This window comes from Ranitomeya variabilis, chromosome 3 (assembly GCF_051348905.1).
Source record: "Ranitomeya variabilis isolate aRanVar5 chromosome 3, aRanVar5.hap1, whole genome shotgun sequence".
Taxonomy (NCBI): Eukaryota; Metazoa; Chordata; class Amphibia; order Anura; family Dendrobatidae; genus Ranitomeya; species Ranitomeya variabilis.
This window is the reverse complement of record NC_135234.1, coordinates 23,136,531-23,159,672: the sequence shown is the minus strand read 5'-3', so window position 1 is coordinate 23,159,672 and position 23,142 is coordinate 23,136,531. Positions and strand designations below refer to the sequence as shown.

The 23,142-nt window shown below is 45.4% G+C and overlaps 1 protein-coding gene across 2 annotated transcripts in view; it reads right to left on the bottom strand.

Annotated features, from left to right (window-relative positions):
* Window positions 1-9,272: 9,272 nt before the first annotated feature.
* The window catches only part of ILDR1 (immunoglobulin like domain containing receptor 1), a 33,795-nt gene continuing 19,925 nt past the window's right edge, over window positions 9,273-23,142 (bottom strand). Inside the window, exons 4-8 of one of the 2 annotated variants that reach the window (XM_077293766.1) lie at window positions 18,332-18,451; window positions 17,656-17,802; window positions 14,648-14,779; window positions 13,773-14,563; window positions 9,273-12,801 (exon numbers count right to left, since the gene is read on the bottom strand). In XM_077293766.1, coding sequence (XP_077149881.1) covers window positions 12,763-12,801; window positions 13,773-14,563; window positions 14,648-14,779; window positions 17,656-17,802; window positions 18,332-18,451 — 1,229 coding nt within the window. In that variant the 3' untranslated portion in view covers window positions 9,273-12,762. The remainder of the gene's footprint in view (window positions 12,802-13,772; window positions 14,564-14,647; window positions 14,780-17,655; window positions 17,803-18,331; window positions 18,452-23,142) is intronic. The other variant, XM_077293765.1, reaches the window with a different exon arrangement.

Here is a 23,142-nt window from a genome sequence, read left to right as displayed (position 1 = left end):
GCCTGTCAGCTTGCTGGCCAGAATCTGAACCCGTTCCTCCGGCTTCACTTGATGAAGGGCACACTGCCGCTCAAAGTCCTGCAGAAAGCCATCAATGTCTTCTTCTGCCTCCCCCAACTGTCGGAAGGCATTATACTGGATCTTTTTGTGGCTTACTGTTGAAGGTACCTGGGCGGAGGCCAGAGCTCCCCCTGCTTGCTGACTCTCCCCTCTCCGCTCTGCCATCTCCATCTTGGCCAGCTCCACTTTGGTCCGCTCTGCCATCTCCATCTTGGCTAGCTCGATCCTGGTCCGCTCGGCCATCTTTTCCTTCAGATCAGTACGCACATCAGCCATCACCTCTCGTATGATCTCTACTGCAGGGTTTGGGCCATAGAACGTCAGTCTGTTCTTTACCTCCCTCTGGAATTCAGTCTCCTCCACGTTCACATTGGGGGGCGCTGCACTGTCGTGTTCCATGATGGCTGCTATCAAATCCGCTTTTGTTTTGTTGCTGCCGATTAACCCTCGGGCTTCCACCAGATCTTTTAATGTAGTCCTCTTTAACTTCTGGTAGTTGTTTTCCATTCATTCCTTTCCTCCTGTAGACGGGGTATCACATCCCGCTGTCTGCCACCAGTGTAATGGGGTCTGCTGTGCTGGAGTGCCTCTTTCAGTACCACCCCGTGTTTCAGGAGGTCCACTCTGCTTTGGCTGGAGTCTGAATGAAGGACGCTGGCTGGAATTGCTTGGTTAGATGGGCGCATATAAAAGATCACTGCTTCTCCACATATTTCCAGTGTGACAAAACTTTACTCACAGGACACAGAATATATATCACACAGATACAGAAGGTAGGCCAATTGAAAAGCGGCAGGCCAGACATACATTACAATAGCCGCAGCCTGAGCCTGCCGATATCTACTGTGGGAATTACAAAGGTGGGGGAGGTCAGAAGGGGGATATCTTGTCCCCCCTGCCCAGGGGCACAGCCTGTGGGCTGATGCATTAGGGACATGCATCTCAAATGGAACCTATTATACATACACTAGATGGCAGCCCGATTCTAAAGAATCGGGAGTCTAGAATCCATATATACTTTATTTATTCAAATGTAAGAATAATACAATTAATAAATAATAGTAAGAAAGAACAAAAAATGGCTGCACTCACCAGCTCTTGACAATTCTTGTTATTTAAGGTACAGTTACACAGGATCCATGAACATGCTTATGAGGGGAGTGATGAAAGACATCAGACAACAACTTTGCGTGTTGTGGCAAATGCCACAACAACGGTTCTTTGCTTAAGAACAATAATGTAAATAATAAATAATATGTATCAATAACTATGTATATTGGTATGTTCTTTCTTGGCACAAATTGCAGGAAGTAGTATTCTAGGCAATTATATATTAGATGGGCATTTCCTGAAGGAAATACATGGTGCTTGAACAGCGCTACCAGCTTTACAGCAGCACTTTTCACACACGGGACTGGGGGGCGCGCTTACTTTTGCACCCGGGGCCGGGGGCGCGCTTACTTTTGCACCCGGGGGCGCACTTACTTTTGCACCCGGAGGCGCACTTACTTTTGCATCCGGGGGCGCACTTACTTTTGCACCCGGGGGCGCACTTACTTTTGCACCCGGGGGCGCACTTACTTTTGCACCCGGGGGCGCACTTACTTTTGCACCCGGGGGCGCACTTACTTTTGCACCCGGGGGCGCACTGCTCTGCCTGGGGCCCCATATGCTGCCTGGGGCCCCTGTGCTCTGCCTGGGGCCCCTGTGCTCTGCCTGGGGCCCCATGTTCTGCCTGGGGCCCCTGTGCTCTGCCTGGGGCCACTGTGCTCTGCCTGGGGCCCCATGTTCTGCCTGGGGCCACTGTGCTCTGCCTGGGGCCCCATAAGCTGCCTGGGGCCCCTGTGCTCTGCCTGGGACCACTGTGCTCTGCCTGGGGCCCCATATGCTGCCTGGGGCCACTGTGCTCTGCCTGGGGCCCCATATGCTGCCTGGGGCCCCTGTGCTCTGCCTGGGGCCCCATATGCTGCCTGGGGCCCCTGTGCTCTGCCTGGGGCCACTGTGCTCTGCCTGGGGCCCCATAGGCTGCCTGGGGCCCCTGTGCTCTGCCTGGGACCACTGTGCTCTGCCTGGGGCCCCTGTGCTCTGCCTGGGGCCACTGTGCTCTGCCTGGGGCCCCATATGCTGCCTGGGGCCCCTGTGCTCTGCCTGGGTGTAGGACACTGGTGACGTCACTTATCTCCGGACATTAGCTCCGGACATTAGCTCCGGACATTATCTCCGGACAATAGCTCCGGACAATAGCTCCGGACAAAGCCACGGAAGTTGGCACAAATTGCAGGAAGTAGTATTCTAGGCAATTATATATTAGATATAACTGCACAACATATTCTGGGTGCTGGGGGGTTCCGTAACATCTATTATTGGTCAAAAACATTACTAGGATCAATGTATTGGGAAAGCAGCAAAGATGCATCTGATAAAACATGCGGTAATGGTGCGCGCCCACATCACATCCTAATGTGGCGCATACCTACTGTATATTGTGCACTCTCCTTCATGCGGTGTGCGCTTCTGATGTGCCTGGCCGGCATGTGGTTTTCACAGCAACGCGTCCTCACACCGTTGAACTTCCCTGCATTCTGACTTATGCGTTGGCGGGAGGTCGGGTTATGTGACGTGGTACGCCGACTCTCAGGCTTACAACCCGGCGCGGCAACCGGAAATGCCGACATTACCGCATGTAACACTCCATTGGTATGGGAGAGGAATGTAAGATAAAGAAGACACAAAGACAAAGCAGGGATAACAGAAAGCAACAAACATACAAACACTTACCAAAGGTTAAGAGGTATATAGAGAAGGATAGGAATGTACTAACCAAATGGGAATAGGACAATGAGGAAAGCATACACACAAAAACAGCACGCAACAATCTCCAGTAGCAACAACGATCTTCAATTCAGCACAGCGTCTCCACGGAGCTTTCACTAACAAGGCAGAGAAGGTCTGACCAGGTTTTATAGGGAGAAGTAATGACCAGATCAGAAGCAGCTGAAATGGAGCTGCAAGTTTCTCACCAGCATAGAAAGTATAATTAACTTCTTCAGCACCAAAGAAAATCAAATCCATTTAATGTGGGACACAAACACATACTGTAGGCTAAATGGAATATCTGCAATTCACAATATGTATTGATCTTGAAACCCCAGATCTTTCAAGAGTACGTGACATACTCGTGACAACGACATTATCCACACCCAGTGTATAACGTGCCCTGAAGTAAATATTATATTCGAGGCACCAAAGTATCAGATGCCAGAGCAAACTTAAGACCGGAAGGGAGGGTGAGGAAAGATGGTTGATACAATGCAATACAAGTCACACTACAACATTTTTGGTAAGTTAGTGCTCAAGTTGGATCCTATCACATTAATTAGTAACCATAAACTTGGCTTTTGCTTGTGATTCAAAGGAATTATATTTTATTTGTGAAAGCAATCCAGATAAGAGAGCACTCTTTCCAGATGGAGGCGGATACCGCACTGCTCTCCAAGCATTGTACAAACAGTGTTCCTGAAGAAATCCGAAGACTGATGAAGGTCGAATTATCTGGATTGCTTTCACAAATAAAATATCATACCTTTGAATTACAAGTGTATGGAAAGTTTATGCTTACTAATACAACGCACTATAATTATTGACCTACAACCAGTTTCAAATCTCGCGAGCCATTCAAGGAAAGAACTGAACAGCTCGAAATACTGGCAGAATATGGAATAACCAATGTATCAAAGTATAAAAAAAACCTTCAAAATGACAACCCAAAAGGTGATAACATTCAGGGTGGATGGGAATAAAACAAAAGGCAGATTACATTTCTGATTGTACCAGAACAATAAGCCTCCCTGACCATGAAAGTAGGATGTGTAGGAGGAAGCAGCAGAGCTACAGCGCAGGAGCCTTTCAGCCCACCCATGGATAGAGCAGAAGAATTTCTGATACTGCGGTATCGCCACCTCAACCCAGTTGGAGAACCCAAGCGGAAGGGTCTGGGGCTGAGCCGGGAGAGGGAGTGGGTATGCTGCATGGTCTGCTGGCATATCAAACCCTTGGTATGAGATACCATAAGGATATCACCATAAGTAGAGAGCGAAGGACCAAGGCCGGACAGGGAGTGGCTAAGCCAACCCTCACTCTTGGCCTGCAACCTCTCATTCAGGACCTTCAAAATTGACTCATCAGAAGCAGCCATGGCAAAAACTAATGACGGCCGGGTATACCCTTCCGGTAAGCACACAATGTACCTCCAATCACAAAGAGGTGGGAGAGGGACTAAAAGTGTCTAAATAGACAGAATAAATCATTATCACCCTATAATTGGAAGCATGGAAAGTGGGAAAGGAATGGGGGTAAGGTAAAAGAATATCTGAATAACAGTAGTCCTCAGTCTGACCCTCTTCTGGAGAGGAGGGCAAAATACTCAAACATTATCTATTAATAAGGATCAACAAGTGGGTGGAGATAAAAAAGAAAGCATGATCAGGCAACCACAAATACATATTATTGACTACAATGCCCCCCAGTAGTCTGGCAGCACCTTCCATAAAAACCTGGGTGCACATAAGATTCACTGCCACCCCAACATTGTCTCCCCTCACAGCTTCATCCTTTATCCACCATCATCTCTACTCATAACTTCATCCCTACCCACCATGATCTCCCCTCACAACTTCACCTTTTCCCACCATCATCTCGTCTCACAGCCTCACCTCCTCCCCACCATCATCTCCCCTCACAGCTTCACCTTCTCCTAACCTCATCTCTCCTCACCATCTCCCCCACAACTTCACCTTTTCCCACCATCATCTCGTCTCACAGCCTCACCTCCTCCCCAACCTCATATCCCTTCACAGCTTCACCTTCTCCCAACCTCATCTCTCCTCACCATTATCTCCCGTTTCTTCTCCTCCTGCCATCTTCCCCCCCACAGATTCACCTCCAAAATCTCATCTCCCCTCAAAGCTTCCCCTCCTCACCATTATCTCCTCTCTGAGCTTTACTTCCTCCCCATCAACCCCTCACTCAGCTTCACCTCTTCCCCACCATCATCTCCACTCACAGCTAGCTTCACCTACTCACCATTATCTCCTCTCTGAGATCTACTTTCTCTCCACCATGATCTCTCCTCACAGCTTCATCTCACTTCTCAGCTTCATCTCCTCCTCACCACCATCCCCACTCACACATTCCAAGTGGGACATATTCTCTATCATCTTGGTGTGACTGGGTGTAACAGGCCCACTAGAAACATTGATACTGGGTGCCAACTCTTTAGCTCTTAAACTGCAATTTCCAGATAAATCTTTTTTTCTGGTATCATACATGACAAGTGCCTATACAAATCTATGGGTCCGTGAAAAGCACGTACAGCACATCAGTGTACAGTCAGTACCATTTTTTTTTTTTTTTTTAACATAAATGATTCAATACTGACGTATGAATGAGGCCTCAGATGGTACTCCAAGTAGGTTGTCTCCTATCATTTCCAGTTATTCCCCTCTATGTTGGTAGGGACGTGGTGAGATAGGCTCTGTGGTCAAGTCATAAAATAATTTTTTTTTGTCAAGAAGTATTTTTTCTTTTGCGTTACACACCTGTGCCGGATCCGTGTCTTACTTGCCTCTCCCCAATCTGCTGGACTCAGCTGTGGTCCACCTTGGGCTTTGTAGATGTTCCCGGTGTGATCCCATGTGAGCATCAGCCTGTGGTTTCCTGATGTCCTCCACCTGCCTGCGGTTCCTGACGTCGCCCGCCAGTCTGCGATCTGCTGCTCTCCGCCTACCTGCCTGCAGTCTCCTGTTCCTTGGCTGTCTTTGTCCCGTTTGCTCCTCCTTTCAGCTGTGCTAATACCTTAGGGTACCGTCACATTAAGCGACGCTGCAGCGATAGCGACAGCAATGCCGATCGCTGCAGCGTCGCTGTGTGGTCGCTGGAGAGCTGTCACACAGACCGCTCTCCAGCGACCAGCGATGCCGAGGTCCCCGGGTAACCAGGGTAAACATCGGGTTGCTAAGCGCAGGGCCGCGCTTAGTAACCCGATGTTTACCCTGGTTACCAGCGTAAAAGTAAAAAAACAAACAGTACATGCTCACCTGCGCGTCCCCCAGCCTCTGCATCCTGACGCTGACTGAGCTCCGGCCCTAACAGCAGAGCGGTGACGTCACCGCTGTTGCTTTCACTTTCAGTTTAGGGCCGGCGCTTTAGTGTCAGGAAGCAGAGGCTGGGGGACGCGCAGGTGAGTATGTACTGTTTGTTTTTTTAACTTTTACGCTGGTAACCAGGGTAAACATCGGGTTACTAAGCGCGGCCCTGCGCTTAGTAACCCGATGTTTACCCTGGTTACCAGTGTAAAATATCGCTGGTATCGTCGCTTTTGCTGTCAAACACGGCGATACACGGCGACCTAGCGACCAAATAATGTGCAGACCTTCTAGCAGCGACCAGCAATTTCACAGCGGGATCCAGATCGCTGCTGCGTGTCAAATACAGCGATATCGCCATCCAGGTCGCTGCAACGTCACGGATTGCTGGCGATATCGCCTAGTGTGACGGTACCTTTAGTCCATGTACCCACTCAGACCTCGGACTTGGAGAATCCACCTCATCTGGGAAGTGTAACATTTTGTCTAATAACCAACCCTTGTTGGGTATCATGTTCTACCTAACCTAGCTGTAATAGACTTATTGATTTCCTCAAGATGGACCACTTCATATGTTTTTTACCTCGGTTAGAGAACAATGTTTAACTCCTTTACCCCCACAAGCCTGTTTTTCACCTTCATGACCTGGCCAAATTATACAATTCTGACCAGTGTCACTTTATGTGCTAATAAGTCTAGAACATTTCAATGGATCCCACTGCTTTGAAGATTGATTTTTTTGCAAAATATGGTACTTCATGATTGTGGTAAAGTTTTTTCGACATCACTTGTGTTTATCTGTGAAAAAAACAGAAATTTGGCAATAATTTTGCAATTTTCAAACTTGTATTTTTTTTGCCTTTTAATCAGTTATATCAGAGTTAATAAATAATATTTCCCATGTGTCTACTTGTTGCTGAGTAAAAATTGCAAACTGTCATTGTAGTGACCAGTACGTTATGCCCAGCGCATGCTTCTGGAGACACGCACCCGCTAAAGAAATGCCAAACATGTGGATGCTAACTGTGGTTTAGGCACACTGGGGCTCAGAAGTGACAGGGGCATTTGGATTTGGGAGCACAGAATTTGCTGAAATTCTTTTTTGGGGGCGAGGAGCCATTGCGCTTTTCCAGAGCCTTTGTTCTATCAGTAATGTGGAAGCCCCCTATATTTCCATTGACCGATGACGGACCAGAGTGAGGACTTTTTTTTATGGATTTCGTTGAAGCTTTTATTGGAAACGTTTTACATAACATTTGGGATCACATTTATCCTGCGCTCTACGCTGAGCACTTAAACTTTGGAGTTTCCATCTAAATTCCCGAGTGACGCGATTCAGGTGTAACTCACGGTGGATCCATTCACTATAATGAGGCAGCAAAGATACTCTGGACCCTGTCTGGCCTCTGTTCAGCGGTGTCCTTTTTTTTTTTTTTTTTTTTTTAGAAGTGCACAAAACTGTGGCAGACCGCATTCTTATGCACGCCTAAAAAGACGGACACCACCAGATCACAGGTCAGACGGTGTCCTCAGTGTATCAATCTGCCTCATTATTGGGAATCTTCCATTGGTGTTTGTCTGAATCACATTTCAGAGATGTACACGGAAACCCCGGTGTAATAACTCAGCGCAGAGTACAGGATAAATGTGCGCCAAGCCTTGCTGTGATCTTTGGGAGGCAGAATGAACCAATCAACAGCAGGCGAAGAATTGGTTTTATTTATTTTTTACACCGTTTCTCGTGAGGTATAAGTGATTAGACGACTTTATTCTTAGAGTCGGTGCGATTACAGCGATACCAGATATATATTGGGTTTTTAGGTTTGGCTGCTGTAACACTAAAAGACACTTTTTTTTGCAAAAACTGTTTTGCATAGCATATTTTGAGAGCTCTAATCTTTCCATATTTTGGTCACGTGAAAGCTTGTTTTTTTTTCGGGACAAGTTGACGTTTTTATTGGTACCACTTTACGACATATTTTGATTGCCTTCTATTCCGATTTTTGGGAGGCAGAATGAAAAAAAAAATCCTGATTTTTTTTTTTTATGTTGTTACGCGTAGGGTAAAATTGATAAGGCAGTTTTATTCTTCGGGTCAGTACGATTACAGAGATACCTCATTTATATACCGTAGTTTTTTAAAGTTTTGGCACTTTCACATAAAAAAAAAAAACTTATAGAAAATTTTTTTTGCATTGCAAAGCTATAACTTTTTTATTTTTCCACTGATGGTGCTTTATAGCGGCTTATTTTTTGCTGGACAAGATGATGTTTTCAGCGGTACCATTTTTATTTACATTTGTCTTTGTGATCGCGTTTTATTCCACTCCACTTTTTGTGTACGATGATATGGAAGATTGAAGCATGGCTTCATCATAAATTGTATATGAAAAATAACTCTTAACCCACTTTGTCATACGACCCCCTGCTGTGGACAGGTAATTGAAGTGGGTTACCTGATGGAGATCAGACACAAAGTCTGTGCAAGAGGCTGGGAGGCAAAACTTTTCTCCTGTGTAACTCGTCCGGTATTCAAAAGAATTATAGGCAAACCGTTTGGCATCAGATTCCAGTTATTAATTTTTTTGTGAGCACCGTAGGACTTCTAGTTATAAGAGACATATTTTCGGCATTGTGACGAAGTGGCAACCATAACACTTTTACTTACATCACAGTGTGGTTTTCCGTGTTGACTGTAGGACTTTTTTGCTCTGGTAATTTATAAACTTTATTACATTTACATGTATTTATTATTCTTTAATACAAATATTACTGGTTAAAAAAAAAAAAAAAAAACAGCTAAAGTAATAAAGAGGATTAATAATCCCGAGATGGCAGGAGCCAGCAAAACTGTCATTTTGTGGTGGATATGGAGAAACATCTGACTTTCGTTGTTCAGCTCTTTATATTGTTCTTGTTTCATTAGTTTATTGGACTTTACAAACTGAACTTGTAATGGGGGAGGGGGGTGAATAATTTTAATTGCTGAGGTTTAAAATGTTGTGGCGCCATAAATTATGCACTCAGCTCAGCTACATGTAGTAAATAAGAAGGAAAACACGAGCAGCGAACAGTATAAAGGCTTTAATTTACACGTTATCTTTACATAGGCCTCAAGGTCAGAGGTAAGAAACCTCTCTGTAAAAATCATTCAATATTTACATTAATCATTAGGTCATAAGAATATCAAATAAAAAAATATATTCACCCCCCCCCCCCCCCGGTGACTTCTGCTCTGCTGCATGTCACCACAAGCACAGGCAGCCGGATGTTTTATAGCAGAGCAGCATGAGAATAGTGAGTGCAGCTCTGGATATCACAGGAACATGTGATAACTGTCTACACGAAGAATGAATCTATAAAATAAAAAATGTTGGATCATTTTGTCACCGCATTACATAACTATTTAGTTACATCCTGTATTTTACCCCAGAGCTGCACTCCCTATTCTGCTGGTGCAGTCACTGTGTACATACATTACATTACTGATCCTGAGTTACATCCTGTATTTTACCCCAGAGCTGCACTCCCTATTCTGCTGGTGCAGTCACTGTGTACATACATTACATTACTGATCCTGAGTTACATCCTGTATTTTACCCCAGAGCTGCACTCCCTATTCTGCTAGGGCAGTCACTGTGTACATACATTACATTACTGATCCTGAGTTACATCCAGCAGAATAGTGAGTGCAGCTCTGGGGTATAATACAGGATATAACTCAGGATCAGTAATGTAATGTATGTACACAGTGACTGCACCAGCAGAATAGTGAGTGCAGCTCTGGGGTATAATACAGGATGTAACTCAGGATCAGTAATGTAATGTATGTACACAGTGACTGCACCAGCAGAATAGTGAGTGCAGCTCTGGGGTATAATACAGGATGTAACTCAGGATCAGTAATGTAATGTATGTACACAGTGACTGCACCAGCAGAATAGTGAGTGCAGCTCTGGGGTATAATACAGGATGTAACTCAGGATCAGTAATGTAATGTATGTACACAGTGACTGCACCAGCAGAATAGTGAGTGCAGCTCTGGGATATAATACAGGATGTAACTCAGGATCAGTAATGTAATGTATGTACACAGTGACTGCACCAGCAGAATAGTGAGTGCAGCTCTGGGGTATAATACAGGATGTAACTCAGGATCAGTAATGTTATGTATGTACACAGTGACTACACCAGCAGAATAGTGAGTGCAGCTCTGGAGTATAATAAGGAAGTAACTCAGGATCAGTAGTGTACAGTTGGGGAAATAAGTATTTGATACACTGTCGATTTTGCAAGTTTTCCCACTTAAAGAATTGAGAGGTCAGTAATTTTTATCGTAGGTACACTTCACCTATGAGAGACATAACCTAAAAAAAAAACTGAAAATCACACTATATGATTTTTACATAATTAATTTGCATTTTAATGCATGTAATAAGTATTTGATCAGCGACCAACCAGCAAAAATTCTGGCTCTCGCAGACCTGTTAGATTTTCTGTAAGAAGCCTCCTACTCTGCACTCATTACCTGTATTAATTGCACCTGTGTGATCTCGTTACTTGTATAATAGACACCTGTCCACACACTCAATCACACTCCAACCTGTCCACCATGGCCAAGACCAAAGAGCTGTCTAAGGACACCAGGGTCAAAATTGTAGTCCTGCACAAGGCTGGGATGGGCTAAAGGACAATAGACAAGCAGCTTGGTGAGAAGGAAACAACTGTTGGCACAATAATTAGAAGATGGGAGAAACACAACATGACTGTCAATCTTCCTCGGTCTGGGGCTCCATGCAGGGTCTCGCCTCGTGGGTTAAGGATGATTCTGACAAAGGTCTGGAATCAGCCCAGAACTACACGGGAGGACCTGGTCACTGACCTGAAGTGAGCTCGGACCACAGTCTCAAATATTACTGCTAGTAGCACACTACGCCGTCATGGATTAAAATCCTGTAGGGCACACAAGGTCCTCCTGCTGACGCCAGCACATGTCCAGGCCTGTTTGAAGTTCACCAATGACCATCTGATCTAGAGGAGGCATGGGAGAAGGTCATGTGGTCCGATGAGATGAAAATAAAACTTTTTGTTAACTCCATTCGTCGTGTTTGGAGGACAAAGAAGGACGAGTACAACCCCAAGAACACCATCCAAACTGTGAATCATGGTGGGGGACAGGATGACTGCACCGTATAGAAAGGAGAATGGATGGGGTCATGTATCGTGAGATTTTGACCTTCCCTCTGTAAGAGCATTGAAGATGGGTCGGGGCTCGGTATTCCAGCATAACAATGACCCAAAAAACACAACCAAGGGAAACTAAGGAGTGGGTTCATAAGAAGCATTTCACGGTCCTGCAGTGGCCTAACCAGTCTCCAGACCTGAACCCAATAGAAAATCTTTGGAGGAGCTGAAACTCAATGTTGCCCAGCGACAGCCCCGAAACCTGGAAGATCTGGAGAAGATCAGTATGGAGGAGGGGGCCAATATCCCTGCTGCAGTGTGTGCAAACCTGGTCAAAAGCTACAGGAAACGTCTGACCTCTGTAATAACAAACAAAGATTTCTGGACCAAATATTAAGCTCTGTTTTTCTATTGTATCAAATACTTATTTCATGTAATAAAATGCAAATTAATTATGTAAAAATCCTACAATGTGATTTTGTTTTTTTATTTTTAGGTTTTGTCTCTCACAGTTGAAGTGTACGTACAATAAAAATTACACCAGACCTCTCTGTCCTTTGTAGGTGGGAAAAGTTGCAAAATCGGCAGTGTATCAAATACTTATTTTCCCCACTGTATGTGTACTGTGACTCCATCAGCAGAATAGTGAGTGCAGCTCTGGAGCATAATACAGGATGTAACTGCAGACTTACATTACACTTCTTGCCTAGCACTGATCCTGAGTTACGGCCTGTATTATTCTGCGGCTCATTTGTACATTGCGGTAACAGCTGGTATCTACATTGGTATATAAGGCTTAGACTCATCACACGAGCAATCGATCTCTATAACTGAAGGGTTGTTTGGGTGACCCTATATATTTTCAGGAAAAACACAGCATAACAGCACCCATTAAAGTGAATAAACTACTCTGTATTACATTATGGCTCATAAATCCTCCAGAGCAGCGCTCCACTTTACAAAAAAGGCAGCGGACCCTCCTCCTTATGGTCTTACAGGGTCCACGAGAGAAGGGTAGGAGAAGGCACAGTGTAAAATGAATGTCACTTTTCAGACGTTTTGTCTGTGTCCCCTCAAAAAAAATGTCACATTCAGCATCGGCCGTATCCAGCAAGTCGCCATGTTGTCTTGGTCCTCGGAGAAGCAGGTGACAAATACTCAGGACTGTATATACTATGGCGCCCGCAGATATGGCGCCAATAGAAGGAACCCTAGAAAGAAATGTCCGGTCCTGATCACTGCCGGACAGAGGAGCAGTGGCCGCACCGCAGATCGGCAATGTCCCTTGTAACGACACGTCGGGTGCCCAAGGAGCGAGTACCCATCATGGGTGTGACGAAGACGATGCCGCCTCTCTCCACGCAGTGACCCCATGTTAGATGACCATGCTCCTTCCACTCCTGGAGCTGCGATCCTAAAAGACAAAGATTTATGAACAGTAATAAAAGTACAAAACTTCTCTTAAAGGGGTGCCAATAATTACAGAAATTACTTCCTCATCGCCCCTTAGGCTGCTGCACATGTATTACATGTAGTGTTAGAGTCAGATATGGGGGTGTGATCTGCAGAATTGGGGCCTTTTCCTTTCCTCTGGTGGCGTCAGTAAGTGGCCATCTTCCCCATTTTGCTTACTGAGTGGGTGGGATTTATCTGTGATGTCACAGTTGAGCTATATGCTCTGAGCCAATCAGATGTCTCCACGAGCTGATCACGCTGTCTGACCTGCAGCTGCATCTCCCTCCTTTCCCCATAAAATACACTATTCCTTTTTTGGGGGAGAGAACCAAATAGGTCACTCGTATATCGTTTTGACAGTGTAATCATACTGCTAAAGTACTGAAAATACTGTGCTTCCCATAATGTACCTCTGCTAGTCTATATCCCCCATCTTACATTAAGGCGCTGCCCTGACTTTACTGCAGTGCTCCCTTATCTGCTGGAATACTCTGCACTGCTGGGGCTTCTGCTTCTCCTGCTAATGAACCTGTCAGTGACCTAATATTATTTCTATCCTTTTCCTTAAATTGTATAAGTCACACCCAGTCTGTCCTCATGGGCTCCTAAAGGTCAGCTCTTATCTCCTGAAACACTCTGTGCTGCTCAGTCTGTGGGCTGCCACTCGTCTCCATCCTCCTCATCTCATCAGGGCACAGTCAGTCCAGTCCTCCATAAGGTCATCTTGTGGTGGGCAGTAACCTTTCCCTTCACTAGATCAACACACTCCTATTCTGCTGCTGCTGCCGCCATCTGGTGTCGAAGGTGCAGGATAAAGGCTTCCTAGGAATGGGGGGGTCTCTTAAAGGGGTTTTTCTATCAGCGCCGTAGTACCCCATCAGTGTTAGATGTTAAGAGTTGGGGGGTAGGATTCATCTCTGAACGTCTTACCGATTGTCTGGCTGCCGCGATTCTTGGGTTCTTGCTCTTCCCCGTGGTGATGTCCAGTGACTTATAGCTGGGCGGTTTGTCCTCGGGCCACTCGTACGACCGCGTCCGTCTCTCCCTTCTGTCTCTGTAGTGACTCTCGTCATCGGAGCTCAACGAGTTGCGATCACTCGGTGGAGAATGACTCCTCCGCCTGCGGGTGTAACGTTCAGGGCTTCCTCTCCTCCTGGATCTCTGCTCTCTCTCCGGTGACCTCTGCCTGTCGGAGCTGTAGTTGGAGCGACCACGGCGGTCTTCATAGCCATAGTCATCGTTGGGGCTGGTTCGTTCACGTCTACGAGGGGGCGAGAGATCTCTCCTCGGACGTCCTTCGATGGGAGGATCCCGCCTGTACCCCTGAGACCGGTCGCTTCTCTGACGCTCTCGCCAGTCGTCAGCAGAGTTCGAGTCGTCCTGTGACCGATTCCTCCTCCGATCGGCTTCTAGCAGGTCCCATGAATGGTGCCTCCGATGCTGGGAAGAATTGCTGCTCCTGTGGGAGTTAACGACATGCTCCACGATGGGAGGGAGCTGAATGATTCTACGTTCAACTTCTCGTACCCCAACCCCCATCTCACTGAGGGACGACAACATGCTGGGGTGATGGCTGGCTCCGCTGTGATGAACGCCCCCCGCTAGAGGCTGCGCCGTGTTTAAGTTTTTTATTTCATTCTCTAGAAAATCAAGAACTTGGATGTTGTGGGTTGGGTGGCTTGGCGGCTTGGCCATGGGAAGGCTGTTCTGCTGGGAGAAGTCTGCAAAATATAAAGGAAAGAAACAAAGTAAAAATACATAAAAGGGCCCAACTCCAGACATGACTGTGTGCAGTCTGTGCCCACCTCTCTGGAGCAAGGGGTTCAGCTGATAGGACGAATGCTGAGAGCTGCGGTCGGCCCCGGCATAGAAAGGTTTCTCCATCATCCACGGGGCGAGGGCCTGAGCTTGCTTCATATACCGGTGGCGAGCAATAGCTGCGATAGATTACGAAGGGATGACATGAGAAGAGAAGAATGTAGCAAAAAATAAATCAAGAGTAGAAATGCTTTAAAGGAGAGGTGAGGCTTTACCCTGGCTAAGGGTTCTCACATGGCTTCATCAAAAGAGAGCATCGATCAGACTGGAAGGGGCCCTGCCCTGTGCCAAGTACAGACACTCTTGGGCCATGAGTAAGGATAGATTCAAGCTGCTCTATAATGTTGGCTTAATTCTGCAGTGCTTTTATTCTGCAAACCTGCTTATCTGTGAAGCTGCAGATTCAGAGTTTAGTGGGTGTTACCTGCTTGAAAAGCTGAAAGCTCAATGGTTATTCCATACTTATTGGGCTACAAGTTCATAGTTCAATGGCTGTTCCCTGCTTGTGGAGGTGCAGGTTTTATTGATCAGGGGATGTTCACCCCAATGTGGAGCTGCAGGTTTAGAGCTAAGTGGACGTTGGCCCGTTTCTGCTTGTGAAGGTTTAGGGCTAAGTGGATGTTTCCCCTGCTTGTGGAGCTGCAAGTTTAGAGCCCAGTAGTTGTTCCCTGCTTGAAATCTTGAAGGCTCAACAATTATTCCATACTTGTCAAGCTGAAAGTTTAGAATTAAACAGCTGGTGCTGCTTGTGGAGCTGCAAGTTTAAAGCTCGGTGAATATTTCCTGCTTGCAGAGCTGCAGGTTTAGAGCCTAGGGGATGTTCCCTCCATGTGGAGCAGCAGGTTTAAAGCCCAGGGGATGTTCCCTCCTTGTGGAGCTGCAGGTTTAGAGCCCAGGGGATGTTCCCTCCTTGTGGAGATGCAGATTTACACTGTGTTCCAAATTATTATGCACAAAGTTTAGGAGTGATAAGGTTAGAATTTTTTTGTTTGTCATTTAAACTCATTGATGGTGATGTGTGTCAGGGCTCTTTATATCACTGAAGGCAATTGCAGATACCTGTGCACATTAGTTTGGCCGGTGTGTCCAAATAAAGGCAAGACTACTTAAGAAGGCTGTTCCACATTATTAAGCAGCCTACATTTTTTGCCAAAATGGGAAAGAAAAAGGATGTGTCGGCTGCTGAGAAGCAACAAATTGTGGAGTATTTAGGTCAAGGCATGACTACAATCAACATTGCCCAGACACTTCATCGTGATCATCGCACAATCAAGAAGTATGTAGCTGATTCCCAGCACACACGTATGCGTGCTGATAAGGAAAAATTGAGGACTCTTTCCAACAGGCAATTGCGTAAGGTTAAAAGAGCAGCTGCAAACATGCCTTGTCATAGCAGCAGACAAGTTTTTGAAGCTGCTGGTGCCTCCAACGTCCCCAGAACAACAAGATGCAGGGTCCTTCAGAGGTTTGCAGCTGTGCGTAAGCCATCCTGTCCACCACCTCTATCCAGTGCACACAAGCAGAAATGGCTCCAGTGGGCCAAACGATACATGAAGACTGACTTCCAAACTGTTTTGTTCACCGATGAGTGCCGTGCAACGCTCGATGGTCCAGATGGATGGAGTGGAGGATGGTTGGTTGATGGACACCCCATGAAAACACGGCTAAGGCGCCAACAAGGAGGAGGTGGAGTAATGTTTTGGGCTGGAATCATGGGGAGAGAGATTGTCGGCCCCTTTATGATCCCTGAAGGGGTAAAGATGAACTCCATAATCTATGTGGAGTTTCTAAAACAACACTTCCTGCCATGGTTCAAGAGGAAGAACCGTGCTTTCCGCAGCAAGATCATTTTCATGCATGATAATGCACCATCTCATGCTGCAAAAAACACATCTGCATCTCTGGCTGCTATGGGCATAGAAGAGGACAAACTTATGGTGTGGCCACCATCTTCCCCTGACCTCAACCCCATTGAGAACCTCTGGAGCATCATCAAAAGGAGTGTCTATGATGGCGGGAGGCAGTTCACATCTAAGCAACAGCTCTGGGAGGGGATTCTGTCCACATGCAAAACAATTGGAGCAGAAACCATCCAAAAACTGACAAATTCAATGGACGAGAGAGTTCAGAAGCTTCTTTCCAACAAGGGGTCCTATGTGCAAATGTAACATCACCTAGAATAAAGTTCTCACTTGAAAACTGTTTGATTTCATTTTGTAATAAGCTGATAATGCTTATAACTTCACAACTGACCATATTTTTGTTCAAAATAAAAAGGTTGAAAACTCTGCTGTGCATAATAATTTGGAACATGCATTTTGAGTGTTTATTTTTTTTAAAAAGATACTGTTTTCATAGGCAGTTTGTTCCAAAACATTGCAATTATACTAGAATAGTAGATGACTGGAAAATAACAATGACTGCAATTCAGAGAGGTAATTTAGAGAAAATAGGAGGAAATGTTATTTGCATAATAATTTGGAACACAGTGTATAGCCCAGGGGAGGTGCCCTCCTTATGTGGAGCTGCAGGTTTAGAGCCCAGGGGTTGTTCACTCCTTCTGGACTGGCAGGTTTAGAGACCAGAGGCCGTTCCCTCCTTGTGGAGCTACAGGTTTTAGAGCCCAGGGGATGTTCCCTCCTTGTGGAGCTACAGGTTTAGAGCGCAGGGGATGTTCCCTCCTTGTGGAGCTACAGGTTTAGAGCCCAGGGGATGTCCCCCCCACCTTCTGACCTACTGAGAAAATGGTCCCTCTTAATTTTTTATCTACTGGCCAGATCTCCCAAAACAATGAATTAGCTGTAAATGCAGCCCTGAAGTCTCATCAATCACACGTAAACTACATTGTGGTCGCAGACTGATCTGCATTGTAGATGGGTCTACAATGCTCATGTGGACTTTATCATTGAGGGGAGTAACCGGCGACTGTGTACATGGACACACAGGTATGTGCTTTGGGAGAAGCAAAGTTAATGGCAGTAGCATGGTACAATACCTTCTTCCGGACAGCAGCATTTAGTCGGACAACATGGGCAGCGGACATAGCAGCAGCAACACTGAGGACAACACTGGCACCAGCATATGGCCAAGAAGAGGATTAGTAACAATCCCCCCAGGACGATGAACAGCACAGTCAGCCAATCTGCGGAAAAAAACAGATATCATGGAAATCCAGAGGTGTCCACAGGGAATATCTAGTAATGACTGCCAGCTAGATCAGGTCTTCTACTCCACAGCTGCATTCAGAATTCTGCATAAAGAGTGCACATGACTCAACCTGCCCTGATTGCTCTGCGCCTGTCCATTGTTGCTCTGCTAATAAGCTCTTCCATTAGATGTGTGATTCATGAAGTACCATTATGAAGAAAACGGATTGCAGCTCTGGAAGCAACTAATCAAATGAGGCAGTAAAAGAAAAAATGTTGGTCAGTAAATTCTCACTTATTCTTTGGGCAGAAGAAAATGTCATAATAAAGGATCGCCAGAAGCTGAACTGCTGAGACCCCCAGGTTCTGAGGACGCTACTCTGAAATGAGCCATTAACATGGATGATGGCCGCCCACCATCTATGGACCTGCTGGAGATGGAGAAATGCCGCACTCGGCCGCCTCCGACAGCTTCATAGAATTATAGAACGGAACGTTTCACTCGGCACCAAGTGTAAAACTTACGCAAAACGATCAGCTTCACTTCCTTATCCGGATCTCCAGCGGAGTCTCCTGTAGCCTCCACAGTGCAGTAATAGACGCCATGATCCCACCACATGACCTCATTGATGACCAGGTCGGCTTCTAGAAAAACAGAGAATCAAGGTCGTATTATAGGACTGGTGACTGCACCAGCAGAATAGTGAGTGCAGCTCTGGGGTATAATACAGGATGTAACTCAGGATCAGTAATGTAATGTATGTATACAGTGACTGCACCAGCAGAATAGTGAGTGCAGCTCTGGGGTATAATACAGGATGTAACTCAGGATCAGTAATGTAATGTATGTATACAGTGACTGCACCAGCAGAATAGTGAGTGCAGCTCTGGGGTATAATACAGGATGTAACTCAGGATCAGTAATGTAATGTATGTATACAGTGACTGCACCAGCAGAATAGTGAGTGCAGATCTGGGGTATAATACAGGATGTAACTCAGGATCAGTAATGTAATGTATGTACACAGTGACTGCACCAGCAGAATAGTGAGTGCAGCTCTGGAGTATAATACAGGATGTAACTCAGGATCAGTAATGTAATGTATGTACACAGTGACTGCACCAGCAGAATAGTGAGTGCAGCTCTGGAGTATAATACAGGATGTAACTCAGGATCAGTAATGTAATGTATGTACACAGTGACTGCACCAGCAGAATAGTGAGTGCAGCTCTGGGGTATGATACAGGATGTAACTCAGGATCAGTAATGTAATGTATGTACACAGTGACTGCACCAGCAGAATAGTGAGTGCAGCTCTGGAGTATAATACAGGATGTAACTCAGGATCAGTAATGTAATGTATGTACACAGTGACTGCACCAGCAGAATAGTGAGTGCAGCTCTGGGGTATAATACAGGAGGTAACACAGGATCAGTAATGTAATGTATGTACACAGTGACTGCACCAGCAGAATAGTGAGTGCAGCTCTGGAGTATAATACAGGATGTAACTCAGGATCAGTAATGTAATGTATGTACACAGTGACTGCACCAGCAGAATAGTGAGTGCAGCTCTGGAGTATAATACACAGGATGTAACTCAGGATCAGTAATGTAATGTATGTACACAATGACTGCACCAGCAGAATAGTGAGTGCAGCTCTGGGGTATAATACAGGATGTAACTCAGGATCAGTAATGTAATGTATGTACACAGTGACTGCACCAGCAGAATAGTGAGTGCAGCTCTTGGGTATAATACAGGATGTAACTCAGGATCAGTAATGTAATGTATGGTCACAGTGACTGCACCAGCAGAATAGTGAGTGCAGCTCTGGGTATAATACAGGAGGTAACTGAGGATCAGTAATGTAATGTATGTACACAGTGACTGCAGCAGCAGAATAGTGAGTGCAGCTCTGGGTATAATACAGGAGGTAACTGAGGATCAGTAATGTAATGTCAGTACACAGTGACTGCACCAGCAGAATAGTGAGTGCAGCTCTGGGGTATAATACAGGACGTAACTGAGGATCAGTAATGTAATGTATGTGCACAGTGACTGCACCAGCAGAATAGTGAGTGCAGCTCTGGGTATAATACAGGAGGTAACTGAGGATCAGTAATGTAATGTATGTACACAGTGACTGCAGCAGCAGAATAGTGAGTGCAGCTCTGGGGTATAATACAGGAGGTAACTGAGGATCAGTAATGTAATGTCAGTACACAGTGACTGCACCAGCAGAATAGTGAGTGCAGCTCTGGGGTATAATACAGGACGTAACTGAGGATCAGTAATGTAATGTATGTGCACAGTGACTGCACCAGCAGAATAGTGAGTGCAGCTCTGGGTATAATACAGGAGGTAACTGAGGATCAGTAATGTCAGGCCTTTTAGAAAATCATCCACTTTCTATATAGACCAGTTCTGATAATCTCTCTTTGTTCCAGACGTTTGATTACCAAATATGCCTCATTAATGGTTTTCCTTTTTAGCCCACTAATAATAGTTTACTTATGTGTGTTCTTCCTAGTTTTGCCACAATAAGAAGCCTAGAACATGTGGAAATGTCTGTCAGAACATCAGTGAAAAAATAATGAAGATCATTCACCCCATAGGAAAAGTATAAACCCAGAGGGACCATCAGCTCCTAGATTCTTGTTCCTTTCTGCATATATAAAATGCAAGTTAGTGCTCAAGGGTGAAGAAAACCCCGTAAAGTTACATGGAACAAGTCTTTCTTGGCAATGCCAAGTTTCACACCTGTCCACCAGGTGGAGCCAGAGGGCGGTCATTAACCTGACACTCATCTGCCTGCGAGGCGTGCGACCATTAGCAGCCCTCGCTTCCTGCCACCGTGGAGATGTCGTTAACGCTGCTAATTTGATTACTAATCCGTTCTGTTGCCATGGCTCCTGAAGCGGGAAAGATTTATAGATTTTAATTTATTAATTGCTTATTGACCCAGATTATCCCGAAGGTATTAACAAGCATAATTGAGCGTCTATCCCCAGACAGGGTTAAATAACCGCTGGGCTAATGGAAACGACTCAGCGACTAATGAACCAAAAAACAGACCTTGTTAGGAAGGATATAAACGAGGCGTTAACGAAAAAGGGGGAAATTAACAATCCTGAGTGTCGGCGGTTATTAAAGCATCGGAGGGAGATTATCAGTGTTCTGCGGCTGAACGTAAAGGAGGATGGAACGAATTTGACGGCTTAGAGGAGCGAATTCAAGATCAGAATTCTATCAACTTCCCCCTCTGGTTACTGTAAATTTAATTCCCAGTCAGTCTCCTTCCCCATCTGGCAGCAATATATGTACTTCCTAGTAAGTTCCCTAGTCAGTCTTTCCTACATTGACACGTCTTAATTAAGACTGAAGTTTTCAAATCTCGTGTCTCTGGCAGCTGTAAATATAAAATAAAGATTCCCAGTTCGTATAATTTCACCTGAGAGAATAGTCCCCAGTAAGCAACATAAAAAGTCTCCAGCAACCTACGGTAAATAAATTGTCACCAGTAAGCTCCATAGACTATCCTCTTCCCCTTCTGGTAACTGAAAATATATAGTCCCCAGCACATGCCTAGTCAGTCTCCTTTCCCTTCTGGCAGCTGTAAATACATTCCTAAATAAGTATCTTTACCAGGCACCCTTCTCCATTGGTACCCGACAATAGAAATTCCAGCAAGTTCCCAGACTGTGTCCTTCCCCTTCTGGCAGTTTTAAATTTAAATTTTAGAAATTTCCTCTTTTTCTCCTTCCTTTTCTGGCAGCTGTAAATAACGTGCCCAGTAACACTAAAAGGTCAATAGGTAGGATAAAAAAAAAGGTCTGGAAGACACCTAAACAGTTTTTGTTTTGGTTTTTTATTTTAGCATTTTGGCTTAAAAAATGGTAAGGTTTTATTAATTCCCGAAAACACCAACAAAAATGTAAAAACATTTACAAAAATACAGTCGTTTCCAGAAGCAGTTTCCGCTTGAAGTCCCCCACTTTGCTTTTGCCTGAAAAATCTGCTGTGCAAACATATCCTTATATAGATGTGAATATAATTTAGTTGTCACTAAATAATTTACAAAGTCCTCATCCCCCTCTGGCAGCTGTAAATATAGTCCCCAGTATATTCTTATCCAGTCTCTATTCCCCCTTCAATGGTAGCTTGATAGATACTGCCTAGGAACAAACGGTCTCTATGACTTCCTAAAATATAGTCACTAGCAACTTTTCCAGTCTACTTCTCACTCTGAAACTAACATCTAAACCCCAGTATGTTCCCGCAGTCTGCTCCCCCCTCTGGCAGCAGTAAAATAATAATTATTAGTAACTTCAATCTAATTTTCCTTCTGGTAGTAGTGAATATATTTCCAAGTTTCTTCAGCAGTCACCTTCCCCTTCTGGCAGCTGTAAAACATATACACTGCTCCAAAAAATAAAGGGAACACTTAAACAACAGAATATAACTCTAAGTAAATCAAACTTCTGTGAAATCACACTGTCCACTTAGGAAGCAACACTGATCGACAATCAATTTCACATGCTGTTGTGCAAATGGAATAGACAACAGATGGAAATTATTGGCAATTATCAAGACCCCCTCAATAAAGGAGTGGTTCTGCAGGTGGGGACCACAGACCACATCTCAGTACCAATGCTTTCTGGCTGATGTTTTGGTCACTTTTGAATGTTGGTTGTGCTTTCACACTCGTGGTAGCATGAGACGGACTCTACAACCCACACAAGTGGCTCAGGTAGTGCAGCTCATCCAGGATGGCACATCAATGCGAGCTGTGGCAAGAAGGTTTCCTGTGTCTGTCAATGTAGTGTCCAGAGGCTGGAGGCGCTACCAGGAGACAGGCCAGTACACCAGGAGACATGGAGGGGGCCGTAGGAGGGCAACAACCCAGCAGCAGGTCCGCTACCTCCGCCTTTGTGCAAGGAGGAACAGGAGGAGCACTGCCAGAGCCCTGCAAAATGACCTCCAGCAGGCCACAAATGTGCATGTGTCTGCACGAACGGTTAGAAACCGACTCCATGAGGATGGTCTGAGTGCCTGACGTCCACAGATGGGGGTTGTGCTCACAGCCTAACACCGTGCTGGACGCTTGGCATTTGCCACAGAACACCAGGATTGGCAAATTCTCCACTGGCACCCTGTGCTCTTCACAGATGAAAGCAGGATCACACTGAGCACATGGAGTCTGGAGACGCCGTGGAGAGCGATCTGCTGCCTGCAACATCCTTCAGCATGACCGGTTTGGCAGTGGGTCAGTAATGGTGCGGGGTGGCATTTCTTTGGAGGGCCACACAGCCCTCTATGTGCTCGCCAGAG